The 16,427-nt window shown below is 35.2% G+C and overlaps 1 protein-coding gene, 2 long non-coding RNA genes and 1 other non-coding gene across 4 annotated transcripts; 3 read left to right on the top strand and 1 right to left on the bottom strand.

The window, feature by feature from the left end:
* The first annotated feature begins 30 nt into the window (after positions 1-30).
* On the top strand, positions 31-1,406 carry LOC143305556 (uncharacterized). The gene is made up of 3 exons (XR_013062543.1): positions 31-285; positions 357-461; positions 542-1,406. It is a non-coding gene; the product is annotated as an uncharacterized LOC143305556 (long non-coding RNA).
* A 5,799-nt stretch (positions 1,407-7,205) lies between these two features.
* LOC117606574 (uncharacterized) lies at positions 7,206-16,034 on the top strand. The gene is made up of 12 exons (XR_004581991.2): positions 7,206-8,001; positions 8,084-8,292; positions 9,649-10,231; positions 10,364-10,583; positions 10,732-10,830; positions 11,698-11,828; positions 12,530-12,725; positions 12,946-13,234; positions 13,871-13,983; positions 14,038-14,250; positions 14,657-14,980; positions 15,062-16,034. It is a non-coding gene; the product is annotated as an uncharacterized LOC117606574 (long non-coding RNA).
* Positions 11,409-11,599, top strand: LOC117606836 (U2 spliceosomal RNA). Its single transcript, XR_004582076.1, has one exon. It is a non-coding gene; the product is annotated as a U2 spliceosomal RNA (small nuclear RNA).
* LOC117606573 (uncharacterized) lies at positions 11,939-14,469 on the bottom strand. The gene is made up of 4 exons (XM_034329159.2): positions 14,116-14,469; positions 12,984-13,337; positions 12,516-12,840; positions 11,939-12,351 (listed from the first exon to the last, which is right to left on the bottom strand). The coding sequence occupies exons 1-4, from the start codon at positions 14,299-14,301 to the stop codon at positions 12,272-12,274; spliced, it is 945 nt and encodes a 314-aa protein (XP_034185050.1). The 5' UTR covers positions 14,302-14,469; the 3' UTR covers positions 11,939-12,271.
* Positions 16,035-16,427: the final 393 nt, after the last annotated feature.

Genomic DNA, 16,427 nt, shown 5'->3' with positions numbered 1-16,427 from the left:
TATTAATTTACTTAATTTTTAAGGGTTTCTTCACTGAAGAAATAAATTGTGTTTTTGTTTATTATATTATAGAGGGTGAAGAGATACTTGAAGATATTTCTTTTATTAATTTACTTAATTTTTAAGGGTTTCTTCACTGAAGAAATAAGTTGTGCTCTTGTTTATTATATTATAGAGGGTGAAGAGGTACTTGAAGATACTTCTTTTATTAATTTACTTAATTTTTCCATGGTTTCTTCACTTGTGGTTAAGGAAATTGTAAGAGTATTTAACAAAATTTAAAAAGTAAGTATTATATATTGATATTAATTTTCTGTGTTACAATATTCTACATAAATCTATTTATTATTTTACAGGAATCAACTAGAATTGCTTCCTTCTGGAATATATAAATTGAAACACACTGAAGAAAATACAATTTTCCTTATCTACTCGACAAAATTTAATAAAACACACAATTAGTATGGTAAAATTTATACAAAAATTGTTTCTAACTCCATAAAAAACAACGTATCCTAATGGTCGTTATTTTATCTTTCAGGTGGAATGAACATTGTTGCTGTCGAATTTTTCTTCCCATACCGATCTCGTTTGTCGAAGTAAAGGACGCCATGGTGAACTTTTACTTCGCCTTAAACTTTAAACACATCACGGTGCAACCTAACGACCGTCCTCTTTTGTTTGTTCTCATAAAGGAGACGAACAGAGGAATGCTATTATAGTTCACCGGGTTATCGTCAATCAGTCATGCTCAGGGGATAATTAAACGACTTAAATGCTCGTCCCATGAAATCTCGATTCTAAAGTCCATTTTTTTTTTTTTCTCTCCTTTACATCAAGAAGAACCGTAAACGAAGGATATTTTCCTGATAAAAGTAACCCGTTACCTGTTTTGCTCGTATTTATTCTTTTATAACCAGACAGGAACGGGAACTTTCTACGTCTTATGTAAAAATAATATGAAAAGAAGAAAATTAAACGTAAGCATAAAAGTAACGACGAAGGTGTTTTTTTGCTTGTTTTATTGTGCACCGATGCGCGTAATTTTCTTTGAGGAATCCGTGAATGATCGAAACGTCCGATCTCGCTTGGTAATAAAGTCGGTACCCTTCTTCTTTTCTTCTTCATTTTCAAAACAACGATTGCGTAAACAGGATCTGAATTTATACGACCGTTTAATTTTACCGAACGATCAAGGAAATGACGTAAAAGTTTGTTTTACGAACGTCCCCCGGTGGTCTGTGCCGTACGGTTAATGAGACTTTTTGAATTGGGAACAATGAAAGGAGCATTCGCGTTTAAAACGAATTCGTACGATTTAATGGTAATAAAAAGAAAAGAAGAATGTTCAATGTTATACAATCGTTCCTTCTTTTCCTTTTATTATCATTTATGTAGACCAACTTTCTTCTTATTTTGTACCTTCATCTTCTTTAATTAATTTTCATTTTCTTCACCTTTGTTATAATCAGCTGTTCTTTTTCTCCTTTAATGTATTTATTATTCTCAGCTTATTCTTAAGATTATGTTTAATTATTTATACAATCAGTTGTCTATAAAATTAAACATTTCCTCGGTATTTCCAAGTTTGTAAAATGCTCGTTCACGCGTCACGCACCGGTGCATCATCCTCGTCGCTTGAATCGCTTTACGAGCCGCGCTAACACGCGCATCGGTCAGCCCCCCATGAATTTATCCCGGTGAATTTATCGGCACGTGGACGCCCGAGAATTTATGGGAAACAGAGGTGAAACTGAATACGAGGATATTCGACGTTCTGTGCAAGCGTCGACGCAGTCAGATTTATTAAATATCCAATTTCACAGGGGACGAAGGATCAATGATGGTCACCAATTTTCTTCTCTTTCTTTTCATCTTCAATCACTTGTATATTGAAAACAAAAATGTGCATCACATTTCAAAATGGTAAAAGACTTTTCAATTTCTTCTCATAATCTTCATTGAAGAAAGAATAATGACATTAAAATTGTATGTTTTCTTCTCAGGGTAGATGTTCTCTAGTTATGTCCAAGAATTCTCCTCCATAGGAAAGAAAATATATTAAAAATAAAACTTCAGATTGCAAATGGTAAAAGATTCTTTATTTCTTCTCATAGTCTTCATTGAAGAAAGAATAATGACATTAAAATTGTATGTTTTCTTCTCAGGGTAGATGTTCTCCAGTTATGTCCAAGAATTCTCCTCCATAGGAAAGAAAATATATTAAAAATAAAACTTCAGATTGCAAATGGTAAAAGATTCTTTATTTCTTCTCATAGTCTTCATTGAAGAAAGAATAATGGCATTAAAATTGTATGTTTTCTTCTCAGGGTAGCTGTTCTCCAGTTATGTCTAAGAATTCTCCTCCATAGGAAAGAAAATATATTAAAAATAAAACTTCAGATTGCAAATGGTAAAACATTCTTTATTTCTTCTCATAGTCTTCATTGAAGAAAGAATAATGGCATTAAAATTGTATGTTTTCTTCTCAGGGTAGCTGTTCTCCAGTTATGTCCAAGAATTCTCCTCCATAGGAAAGAAAATATATTAAAAATAAAACTTCAGATTGCAAAATGGTAAAAGTTTCTTTATTTCTTCTCATAGTCTTCATTGAAGAAAGAATAATGACATTAAAATTGTATGTTTTCTTCTCAGGGTAGATGTTCTCCAGTTATGTCCAAGAATTCTCCTCCATAGGAAAGAAAATATATTAAAAATAAAACTTCAGATTGCAAATGGTAAAAGATTCTTTATTTCTTCTCATAGTCTTCATTGAAGAAAGAATAATGGCATTAAAATTGTATGTTTTCTTCTCAGGGTAGCTGTTCTCCAGTTATGTCCAAGAATTCTCCTCCATAGGAAAGAAAATATATTAAAAATAAAACTTCAGATTGCAAATGGTAAAAGATTCTTTATTTCTTCTCATAGTCTTCATTGAAGAAAGAATAATGGCATTAAAATTGTATGTTTTCTTCTCAGGGTAGCTGTTCTCCAGTTATGTCCAAGAATTCTCCTCCATAGGAAAGAAAATATATTAAAAATAAAACTTCAGATTGCAAATGGTAAAACATTCTTTATTTCTTCTCATAGTCTTCATTGAAGAAAGAATAATGGCATTAAAATTGTATGTTTTCTTCTCAGGGTAGCTGTTCTCCAGTTATGTCCAAGAATTCTCCTCCATAGGAAAGAAAATATATTAAAAATAAAACTTCAGATTGCAAAATGGTAAAAGTTTCTTTATTTCTTCTCATAGTCTTCATTGAAGAAAGAATAATGACATTAAAATTGTATGTTTTCTTCTCAGGGTAGATGTTCTCCAGTTATGTCCAAGAATTCTCCTCCATAGGAAAGAAAATATATTAAAAATAAAACTTCAGATTGCAAATGATAAAAGATTCTTTATTTCTTCTTATAGTCTTCATTGAAGAAAGAATAATTACATCTTCAGGGTAGCTGCTGACCAGTTACATCCAAGGATCCTCTTCCACAGGAAGATAATTTTACAAAAATTCCATGTTTCAAGCTCAACACTATTGTAGAAGCAAAGCGGTCGATTACGGATCACGTAACCCGCTTAAGAACGATCTCTTAGCATAGCACTTTAAGATCGAGGAGGATGAAATGTCACGAATGTCTCGAACACAATGTGCACCGAAGAGAGGGAAGGACAACGGGGCAGAGTACGGCCGTGGAGATGGAAGAGAAGAATGCTGGCATCCATTGAGGAGAGCATCGAGCTCGATCCAGAAGCGAGGTGTTAATGTCACGCACTTCGAAATCAGATGGAATCTAATTCAACGAACCTTGATCTTTACTGCCCTCTTTTCTTCTTCTGTGAAACAACGTTTTCTTCTTTTTAATGAAGATTTTGGATGGGGTGGTAGAGATTCCTTAGTTCTATTAACAGTGTCAAGTATTAAAATTTTGATATTCTGGGATTTTAAAACCTTAGAATCTTAAGATTTTATAATTTTAGAATCTGAGAACCTTAGGAAGCCAAATTCACAGAATTTTAGGACCTTAGAATATTAGAAGTTCATCACTTTAAGATTCAGAATTTTAAGTCTTCAACTTCTACCGGTTACTGAAGCTTTGAAATCTCAAATTCTGAAATAAGTAGTTTTCTTAATTATAAACAATTTATCAAGCTGATCTCAAATTGCAGTTACACAATCATTCCATTACAGCAACCCTTGGTACTTAATGATATACTCTTCTTAAGGTTGTGTAATAAACGGAGACAGTGCGTGAGAATTAATTAGCTGACTTTCTATACAGGTCTGCACTTGGGTATAATGATGTTGTGAGGCTTAATTGATTTCAACCAAAATTCGTCAATTCTTTGATCACCTGAAGAGCATACAAAATGTGTACATTGTTGCTAATGAAGCGTTTAATTTCTTTTCTGTGGATGTAATTTATTTATGAACCAGGAAGTCATTTCAGAATCTCTACAATACAATGTATTAACTTTTTTAATCGATAAAAATTCTGTAGAAACTTCTTTAACAGGTAACTGAAATTGATTCTGAAAGGAAACGTCTTCAGGTTTGTTAATAGCAGCGTGTAAAACTTATTACTGTTCCAGGTGCTGAAGATGGGATCGCATTCCTCGCGCCACTTAATAACAATGAAAGAACGTGTAATCGTCCTATTCGGTAGACGTCTTCGTGTTTCTGCGGCTACCTCTTGCAGCCTGGAATTGTATGGTAATCAAGCGATTCAAAATAGCACCGCTCGTCGTCGCGTTGCTTCTTTTCAACGATAGAATCAATTTCAATAATGGCGAGCAATTGTAACGCATTATTATTCGATCACCTTTACCAGTACTAAAATTAGTTTCATTTTAATTCAACGCATATTAGTATTCTCTAAGTAAATGTTAAAATATTTCAATATTAGAAAATGAAAATTTATATTAGTTTGAAAACCGCGCCACCTAATTTGAAACAAAGATGGCGGCGTTTTCGTAATCCTTCGTGCTGCGTGAGACGTATCGTTTAAAAGGATCTATCATGGCGAACGCGAGGGCAGAAGACTGAAACTGAAATGGCATCATTTACAGGGTAACAATGAGATTATAACCGGTATACCGTGACGGATATACCACGTATGAAGTCGAATGAAAAATATCAAATCGTTCCCATCGCCAACGGACGAAGAAGGGCCGAACAAATACATCCGGTGAATTTCGTGGCTATCTGCTATTAATATTCAGTGGGATCACAGGGATTTCATCGATGATAAGTATATTGCAACACTTGATCGTTTTAAGAACAATACATTCACTGTCTTAACCCTTCATGGCTTTATTCTTCCAGAGAATTATTTTATAAATGAGTAGGTTAGGTAAGAATATTTGAAATGGAAAAAACTGGCGAGTTCAAGTGCGCATGCTCAGATCTAACCTAAGTCATTCGAAAGAGCGCACTGAATATTTGGCGCCAAATAAACTTATCTACTTTTTAAAATTAAATATCAGAATATTGAATTGATGACTTCTTTTCTTTTTCATATAAAGTTTATAAATGCCGCAGTTTAAAACTGTATTAATCTCTGAGAAATTTGCTTGGCATCAGAAGAGTAATTACTGTAAATACTATAAAGAAGTTAAAGTAAACAGAAAGAAAAGAAATAAAATATGGAATAGAGGTGCATCGAATGCCTCTAAATTATCCTATTTAAAGCACCTTTCACCGTGAAGAACGTGGACGGATAGGAAGATGATTTCTGCTACGCGCATTTTTCCCAGGAAAATTATACGCGTTCGATGGAACTTGGACAACGTTTAACGATGTTGGTACTATGAAACAAAATTACGAAAAGCGGTAATTTATTATTCGTCTCTGTTACGGCACTATCGGCCGTCCAATCGCGAACCATGTAATCGCAAGTGATAAAAAGATGGATAATGAGTGTTAATGTCATAGGTAAGGAACATGTGGTCAAGCAAAGGCCAATTTAAAGGGCAGACACGGGCCAGTTGTTCCAAAAGAAAATTATGGCGGCGCTTTAAACGTTGAACCCTGTAAAATAATTAACCTAGGTTTGATAATGATAAGCTAATAGATCTGGAGGTTGCTTCAATAGCGAATAGATTTGTTTTCAAATTTCTTAGGAAAAATGAACAGATTTAAATCGGATAAGGAGTTTCCACGTTTCCATTCTGAACGTTTACATATGTAAATTTGAATAACAATGATTTATGGCGGTAATCATATCAAGAATCGGGTTTAATGAGCTCAAACGTCAGAATGAGAAGTCTTAATGAGGTCTTGTTTGAGAAGATCTAATATCCAGAGATAATACTGTTGCGTATTATTCTAATGCAGTGTTTCTCAACCACCATAATTGCGAATCATTTTTTATTATCACAAAATACAATGTCGATGCAATTACATATATTTTTATTTTTAAATGTTACTATTTGCAAGTAGTGCATATCAATATTTCTATGTTTCTGCTGCTTTCTAGTAGTATATATCAATATTTTGGCCACCAGAATATGAAATACAAGATGGCTGCATTAATATTTATGTTTGAGATGAGTAAATCATGATATTTGTAACTTAAAAATTCTAAAGCTTCAGAATTTTGTTAAAATTTCTGTTTTTTCAATGACAACCAGTCAGCAGTCATCAATGATAACGATAAGGATATCAGATCGAGTATACACGTGTTTGGGAGACACTGTTTTAATGCTTTCCCGTTAAAGTACTCGTCAGCCAACTTTATCGTGTATGCGTCCCTTAAATTTACGACTCACGCGAAGCATAAACATCCTGCCATTATGCGAGGTTCGTTCAAGTATCACGTAGCTGGTATTCAAGGCATTGTATTCCCTTATCGAAATCTATCTAATATACTCTATCTAATTTCGCACGAACTTGACACTTTTTCTCGCAACGGAATATGTACATTTATCCATTCCATTCTGTACACAATTTGACTTAAAAAAAAAAAAGTTTGAAGTAAATAATATTCAAAAAAAAGCGAAATCCATGAAAATTCTGAATTCTACGTGAAAAAATAAAACGAAAAGTCTTTTACCATTTTTCAATCAGACGCTTCGTTCGCGAGTTATCAGCGATTAAAAATTGGGGCGCTCCACTTCCGGGGCGCGTCCGCCATATGCAGAGCGCCCCGGAAGTGGAGCGCCCCAATTTTTAATCGCTGATAACTCGTGAACGAAGCCTCTGATTGAAAAATGGTAAAAGACTTTTCGTTTTATTTTTTCACGTAGAATTCGGAATCATGGTAAACAATGTTTTCGAGACACAAGGTATATTCGTTATTTACTGAACCGACTCAACGAATTCTAAGATCCTTTATAAGATTTCTGTTTCGTGAACAAATTGGCTAAGACAACGGTGTTCTAACGATGCCACATCGAATGTGTGTGTGTAGGTATCTTCGCTGTGCAGAAATGGTCCCGCTGAAATCTGATTGCCTTTCGCGCGTTAAAATTGTTATCATGTGATCTCGCGTCAAAGAACACAATGCCGAACAACAATCGTTACGAAACGGGATTTCGATGGCTGTGAACCGTGACCTGTATCGTTTTTACCTTTCAACCCCTCCTTTGCTTTCTCTTTCGCTCGTCGTAAATACTGTTCTCAAGAACAAGCCAATTTTCAGCCGAGTTTCTTTGGATCTATGTAAACATCTGTCTTGCATAAATGAATTCCAAATAGAAAGGACACTTTTGTTAAGGAATCTTGAAAGGGTGAAAATGAACTTTGTTAAAAATTCAATATCTAATATTTAAAGAAACAGTGTAAAATTTAGAAATTGAAAATGATCAAAACATCAGTCTCCCTCTGTAATATTATAAACCTAATTGAAGAAATGGAACTGATCAGTATCTTTCTTTCAGAATCTTCAAAGACATAAGGATCTATGTCTGAAGGAGCAGCACGGTTTGAAAAGGCCTGTCGAAGGAGCAGCAGTCCAGGTCAATGAAACATTAACTAACAAACGATTCTCGAAAGGACGTGGAATGTAAGTATATATATATACCTTATATGTGTACAGAGTAGCCGAGGCTAATTTGATCTTTGTACGATGGGAATAAAATTTACAGTGCACCACGAACGAACGAGATACGTGTATTACCCGGATCGTGTATTGGCGGCAAAGCAAGACCTCGGTCTGTCGAAGCACATGTTAGCTTTACTGTACCTGATTCGACCTCGCGCTCGCTTCGGTACTCTTATATGCAAATCGCTCTAGCACACTACTTACCGTCCCGGTGGAATGATGAGCGGCTGGCTAAGGTCATCAAAGAGGAAGGTTAGAGAACAGGATCGGACTTTTACCCCCGTCGATCCAAGTGTCAGGATTAATCTTCTTTAATGAATCGAACCGGCACACATTTCTGTTCGTGCAATTTCAACATGGAATTTTTTTTTTCCCCTACTTGTTTAAGATATTGCTAGTTTGCTAAGGATGATATACCTATCATTGAGCAATAGATGAGAACTCTGAATGAGTATAATCATTAATTGATAAGGGCAGCAGAGATGAGTATAGTCGTTCAATCTTGACCTTCTACTGACAAGGGGAACTACCCAAGTGTTACACTCACTTATTAATGAAATTTTGCCAGCTTGTAGAGCTCGTAGAGCTGAACACGCATATACCCCGTTTTGTGGGCAGACGACTAATTGTTTAAAAGATATTAATAATTAAAGTTAGTTACTACTTACATTGAGAAGTATGACAGACTCGCACATACAACTCGCAATTTAGAGATCCACGGTTCAAATCCTTGGTTTCAACATTTTTTTTTTAATGATAATTTGTCTCTTTTTGAATAACTATTACATAAAAATTATCAGAAAAAAGAAAAAAATTTTTTTGTGAACCAAGGATTTGAACCGAGGACCTTCAAATTGCAAGCCACGGATCTGCTCCGTGGTTAAACATATGACTCGTAATCTATAGGTCCTCGGTTCAAATCCTGTGTTACCGTTTTTTTTTTTTTTTCTATAATAATAATTTTTAGGTAATAATTATTCAAAAAGAGACAAATTATCATTAAAAAAAAAATGTTGGAACCAAGGATTTGAACCGTGGATCTCTAGATTGCAAATTGTATGTGTGAGTTTGTCATACTTCAGAATGTAAGGAGTAACTAACTGTAATTGTTAATATCTTTTAAACAATTAGCCGTCTGCCCACAAAACGGGGTATAGGCGTGTTCAGCTCGACGAGCTCTACAAGCTGGCAAAGTTTCATTAATAAGTGAGTGTAACACTTGGGTAGTTCTCCTTGTGAATGCTAAAGGTGTCTATAATTAGTCCTGTTAACCATACCAAGGGTAAGTGGAGTCGACGATTGCTCAGCAATCATTGGGTGCTAAGGAGAACTATTATTACTCATTACTAAGCATTCAAAGTGGTTAAGGAGATTACAGTGCTGAGCATTGGGCCCTGAGGATGATTATAGTCACCACCAGTTTGTACTAAGGAGAATAGTCACCAGTTCCTGAACGTTCATTGACTGCTGAGGATAATTATTATTACTTAATATTCGTTGTGTAAAGCAGAACTGGGGTATAGTCATCTATTTCTAAATATTTATTAGGGATAACTGTAGTCAATTGGTTTATTTGTTTTTTCCATTAATATAACTGATGGAGAACAGCAGTGCAGTTCCAGCCAATTAACCAGGCGAGCTTACAAAAACCCCAACGGACCGTATAACCATTTAATTATGCGAAATTGAGTCGAAGCGGCCGCTATTGGATTCTCACTGTATTTCAAACGGCGGAAGAGGAATGTCGTGTGTCGTTAGTAACGAGATTTACTGGCGTGATTAATTAAGGCTCACGCTAATTAATAATACCAGCGGCAACGTAACATGATTATTCAATAGCGATATTCATTTCAGATACGTATATAGTTATATCATTAATAACATAAAAAATTTAATGAAAAAGAAAGTTGCTGTAATAATAATTGTTTTGGATTATCCTGATCGCAGGGTCTAAAGAGCAGGACACAGTGGAACGTTATGATATACCAATCGATGGCAAAGTTGCAAATAAAAATAGAGGATTATTGTAATAAAACAATGGCCATCCTAGAGTGTATCGGGACTCTCCCCCAATCTAACGAATCATGTGATTCGACATCAGCGATACTTAAAGGTAACTCCTTCCGTGACATTAAAAAGGCACTCCCAGGCTCTTGTTGCATCGGTCCCTTTTGCTTTGCAGTTTCACACGGTACGTCGGATGTAGAAACAGTGTACCGGCAACGCCGTTCCTTTTGTACACCTCTCCATGGGGATCGGGAACCGATCTTCCTGTCACCTCTGAATGAAAAAACCAATTTCTCTTTTTTCTGCTTTCATTTAGGTATTTATGGTACACGCCTGATATTGGCAATCCTCGATTATCTGATCCCTGAAATTCCTGTTGGAAGAAACTGGACCACCTATGGCTTACATAAATGTATAAGAACAATATTGGAGGAAGATATACGTTTTGGTAAAACCCAGAGGGTGGCAGAAGAGGCAGGAGATGAGAAATGAAAGATGTGTTATATAAACTGAAATTAATATTAAAATAATGCAAGGTAATCTATATTTAATATAAACTGTAATTTATATTTGGTAAATGCATTTCTTTATGTCATCTTGTTATGGGGTAATGGAAGTTAAGTTTTGTATGTATTTGTATCTTTAATTGTTTAAAATATGAATATTTATTTAAATTTCAATTAGGTTAGTTACACTGCCATCTAACAGTCAGGAGATGAACTAATGAAAGTAGAAAGGAAGCTATACCTTCATGTGATAACATCGCATCCTGCCTTATCGACGGTAGGTAAAGTTTTCTGTTTGAATTCCTACCACCTAAAGCGCTGTGATAGAATACTAATCTTGCAATAAATAGGATATGACTCAACAACGATAAGGGCTCTAGAGCAGGAAACGATAAACTTTTTTATAAAGAGCCACGTATCAAATATGTTTAGAGTTCACCTTTCTTTTCTATTAAATAACATTTCAATTATTCTCAATTGGGTATTTGCTGTATTAAGTTCAATTTAAACGCAATAAACAATACCCAAATACATTTTTCATAAGGGCAGCTTTTATTTTCAGTGTCTGATTAAAATATTGACTGACAATAAAAGCAGCTACAGTAGAGTCATCAATATTATTTATTGTTTTTATAATTTATGATTTATAACAGAGAACACTTATATTTATTCTTGCTAGAATTTTGAATGAAAAACTGACTGAATCCAATGTACAATGAACCGAAAGTTGGGGGCTGGGGGTACGTACCCCTATATTATCTAGTCGTCCGCCAGATGGATATTTCGTGTACCTTATTCTCGCTAGAGATTTCTTCATGCAGAACCCTTATAATAGCAGAAAAATAAGGCACAGGCATCGCTTCTCGGCCCACAAGGCTAAGATCAAAGTGTAGTATCTGTTCTTATCAGCTTAATATCTGATATACTCCCCATAGGGGAGTCAGAATATTAAACTATTTTTTTTAAAGAGCAGGTCCCCGGAGCTCGCTCCGAGTCCTGCACGGGTCGTATCTGCATTGCAGCTCGCAGAACGCGGCCCACATAATACAATTCAAACAAAAATGCCTGTTTATTCTTCTTTCTATTTAAAATAATTTTATTTAATAAAATTCGCTTTTATATAAATTTATCATTAAAATTTTAGACTAACCCCCCACTTCTGTACGATGCGCTCCGTGCCGCAGCGCGGGAAACACTGAAGCGTTCAAACAAGTGGTACTTGTTAATATGAAAGGGAATATGATGCGCGCGCAGCGTTAATGGACGTTCAACGCAGTAAGGTTTTATAAAACAATTTAAAATATGGAAATTAAATAGAAAGAGTATTTAATTCATGTATTACAATAAAGCTTGTATAAATACGTATACAAATATATAAGTTCGACGATCGCTTAGCGGAAAGTAAAAGCGTACGTGTTTGATAATAAAACAAAAAAGTTACCATGTACAAAATTAACGTATACATATAATAGTTACGCATATTTATAAATACACGTAGAAAATCATTAAATTATCTTAATCAGTATATATATATCGTTAAATACCAGTGAGTGATTATACATAAATGTGCATGTGACTGAATGGTGTAAGTGTTATTTGAGTGGTAAAAAAGTAAAAAAAAAAAAAAAGAGCTGTATAAACGAGGGAGGTCCGTGACGGTTGTCGCCCAACATCAGGGAGATATGTCAGGTTTTGATGACGATGCGTGATGTAGCCGATTATTTCCGATAATTGTTACGGGGTGGTAAATATTGATTGCTTCCTGCATCAGCAGGAGCTCCATAGACGCCTCTACCTGCTGTAAAATATATATGTGTCATTAGTTATTCAGAAAGACTGGCATAAAAAATAGATTTTCAATTTTTATTATTGATAACAAATTTTTGGTATGCTAAATTAATCTTTATTTATTTTAAATTATTGTGACTGTATATTGTTGTACAATATTAATGTTATGCTTACCACCACCTTGATAGCCTCCTGCGCCTCCTGCGCCTCCTGCGCCTCCTTGGTACCCACCAGCCCCACCTGGATACCCACCAGCCCCACCTGGGTACCCACCACCTCCGGCTCCTCCTCGAGAAAATTGGGCCTGTCCTTCATACTGAACATCAGCGGTGTAACCATTCGCATCATCAGCCATGTATTTTACAATTTGTGTCCTCGAATCAGGTAACAGCACTCTGTATTCTCCTTGAACCACATTGCCATCACTGCTCTCCCTTTGAGAATAATCATTGCCACTTGGGGGATCATATACTTCATATTGGAAACTATAGGGTTGAGGCTGAAACATTGAAGTTTTTCAGTCAATTAATTAATATCATATTAATGTAGTTTGCTATTAATGTAATGTAATGTAAAATTAATGTAAAGAATGCTATATTTTTAGGAGCTGGAGTAGAAGAGCTGAAGAATCATCAAACTTACTCTTCCATTGTCGCCACCGTAACCACCGCCTGAACCACCTTGGTATCCACCACCGCCACCGCCACCTCCAAATTGTCCAGGAGCTCCATAAGCAGTGGAGGGACGTCCACCGAATCCACCGTCACCCCCAGCTCCCGGTGCACCGTACAACGCGTTTGGCCTTCCTCTCAAACTTCCTCCAAAATCACCGCCTCTTCCACCGCTCAAGTCTCCGGGCAATCCTCCAGGGCCACCGAAACCACCTCCACCTGGTCTGTTGTATTGGTAACCACTTCCACCGGCGCTGCCACCCGGCAGCAATCCAGCAAGTGCATTGCTAGCGAGACACGATAGCACCAATAGCGCTTTCATTAACTGAAACATCATTGTTTAACAGAATAATTATCGATGTATCAATAGCTGGAACATTTATCAAAGGGAATTCAAGATTTATCAGATAAAGTGTTCAAATGGATCTGGCAAAACTTATTGTCTTCGTGATTTATGTTAAACATTGCGTTTAATAGCTGTTAAATCATTTTTCGTATTAATCTATCTTGATTTAAATTAGAATATCAGAGAATAGCTATTAATTGATTGTATCTGTGAAATGATATTAACAAATCTTCAGGTATTTTTTTGCAAGAAGATGAACCGATTGCCCGATTTCTTCATCTAACGTCATTAATATCATCAGCAAAAAAAGGGTCATGGGAAATGCTAATGTTGAATTTAATAGAAAGCTTCAACTGAGTCTTATAACGTGTCTTCTTCTTGGAAGATCTCTATTTTTTTTTATTTTATTATTATTAATTGCGCTAATTTTCCAAGATTCTAACTTCAAACTTCATTTTATTCTTCTTTCTATCAATTTTCCAAGATTCACTAAATTTTACAAATGATTTCAGGTAACTGAAGTATCACTACAAGCTTTATAAAGGACCTGAATTAAACACTATCAATTATTATCTTTATGTACAAGAAGAAGAAGAAATGTTGAAAATCAAAGAAGAAAAGGAAGGTAGATATCAAACTGTTTCAATTTCCCTCAAATAGAGGATGGAATCTGTTGCAGACCATAACGCAACCACTATCGCTATTGCTCGCGTTAGTGGAACGTCTATTGGTAAGCATACTCCGGAGGATAGCCTACCTGATGGTAATTCATATTGCTGTTATGAGCGAAGACGCGAAGCGAACTGAGAAGATGATCCACGGACGAGTTTATATACCATCCGGACCCTTTGTTACAGTTTATCCTTAGCGCTGCATATCCATGTATTAACCGGTACGTATTAGAATGACCGTCTGTGGGTGTGGGAGGTGGAGAGGAGCGCATCTTCCCTTCACTCTCGGTGATGCATCATGGGAAGAGATATCCCGTTGATGATGACTGAAATAGCTTTAAATTTTAATTGGATCCACGCACGTGACTGGCTCGATAGATTGGGTTGTCCCAAGAAAAGAGAGAGCCACAAAGGAACAGGAGATGACTGGAGGACCATCTATTGATCCTTCTGCACAGCTTCAAGTATCTCTTCAATTTCGTTTTGATTTTGCTACATTTTATAAAGATTTCTAAATCATTGAAAATTAACCCAACCCCCTTAATTTACCCCTTTCTTCTTTCTGCTTCCCAGTATTTCTTCACACTTCTCAAATGAATCTGATTTCTTCTTTGCCTGAAATTTCAGGTTCCTAAGGTGAATTTTCAAGACAGAAGCTTCAGTGAAGAAATAAAGAAGAGATGCTTTATGAATTATCATGTATTAAAGAACAATAGATTATTAATATTGAATCAGCAACTACATTAAGATATCAACGCATTGAATTTCAATCTCAACTGTTGCCTGAACGTCCTGAACGAATTACTAACTTGTAGTACGAATGAAAGGTAAATGAAGAAATACATGGGCTCGTCAGCGATCGAACGAGCAGGAAGACTCATTTTAGTGCGTACATAAAACATCCAACCTATACATTTATGCATACTTAAAACAAAGTCCTAGGCATTGAAGGTAATTGCAATCAGAGCTAGAAATGACTCAATACAATAACCGGTGTTCTTCTTTTTTCTCTCTTTCTCTCTCTGATTTCAGAAATCGTATGGAGGGTTCCTGGAAGCACCAAGGTTCATCCCATAAACGTTCACCGCTTAACAAGCTACCCTGTACTTTCACCTAAATGGAGTGTGACCCTGTTTTAATATTTAGCAATAGAAACTCTTGCTACTTTCTGAGGTCATGGTATCAAAGGCTTATGGAGATGAGAATTACTTTTAACACGTTGAATGCCATGGGGCTCACCGGTGGACCAGCACCGTAAATTACACATGCCTGAATAATTAAAAGAAATAGAAGAACATTATTTTAAATAATAAATAATATCAAATAGAATATATGAAATTTGAAATTTGAAAATTAACTATTCCTATTCTTTCAATGTGGCAGTCAACGTGTTAAAATAAGTAGTATAAGTATATTATTATATCATACTATATTTAATTTTTTTTTAATTCATTTAATATGTTAACAGGAAGACTATACAACGTTTAAAACTGTTGACAAGATAAAAAATACTCTTTCAAAGAAGCCACCATAGAATTATTCGTCCAGAAAATTGTCAACGACCAGTTAAGCGGATTTTCCAACAGAATTGCAAATGTAATTGCACTCTCACGACACGTAATGAATTCTTCTGTCGCACGTTAGTCCATCGTTATTGAAAATTCTTTTATCCAATGGATTAGCCTGTCCCCGTGCTTCCACGACTTCAGAAGTTACTTAATGTAGCATACAAACGATCGAATGCTTTCTTAATTGCGTTTCTTCTTCTTGAGCAAGGCGTTTCTCTCGCGTTGCTTCAGTTTAATGATTCAATTAAAGACATCGCTGGATATTTTACTCGTGTACAAGGTATGTTCGATCTTGTACGATCTGCCGCAAATGCGATCCTGTAATCTGTAACGCCATTAATCCAGCAGAGAATTTGCAATCGGTGGTAACATCTGCGATCGATCTCTCAGTGAACTTTAGCTTGTTCCAATGTAACAGATAGCAACTTATTCTGTTGTTTCAGTGGTTCGGTATTTAATTTGTAAATACTTCAGTTTCTGTTTCATTTGATCAGAGTATTAGTACTAATTTAAGTATTTTAGTACTATTAGTATTAATTTAAGTATTTTAGTACTATTAGTATTAATTTAAGTATTTTAGTACTATTAGTACTAATTTAAGTATTAGTACTATTAGTGCTAAGTATAGTACTAATTTAAGTATTTTAGTACTATGAGTACTAATTTAAGTATTAGTACTATTAGTGCTAAGTGTAGTACTAATTTAAGTATTTTAGTACCATTAGTACTAATTTAAGTATTTCAGTACTATTAGTACTAAGTATAGTACTAAGTATAGTACTAATTAAGTATTAGTACTATTTTATTTTAATTTATTTTATTTTATTTTA

Source organism: Osmia lignaria, chromosome 8 (assembly GCF_051020975.1).
Source record: "Osmia lignaria lignaria isolate PbOS001 chromosome 8, iyOsmLign1, whole genome shotgun sequence".
Classification (NCBI taxonomy): Eukaryota; Metazoa; Arthropoda; class Insecta; order Hymenoptera; family Megachilidae; genus Osmia; species Osmia lignaria.
This window is presented reverse-complemented; position numbering and strand designations above follow the sequence as displayed.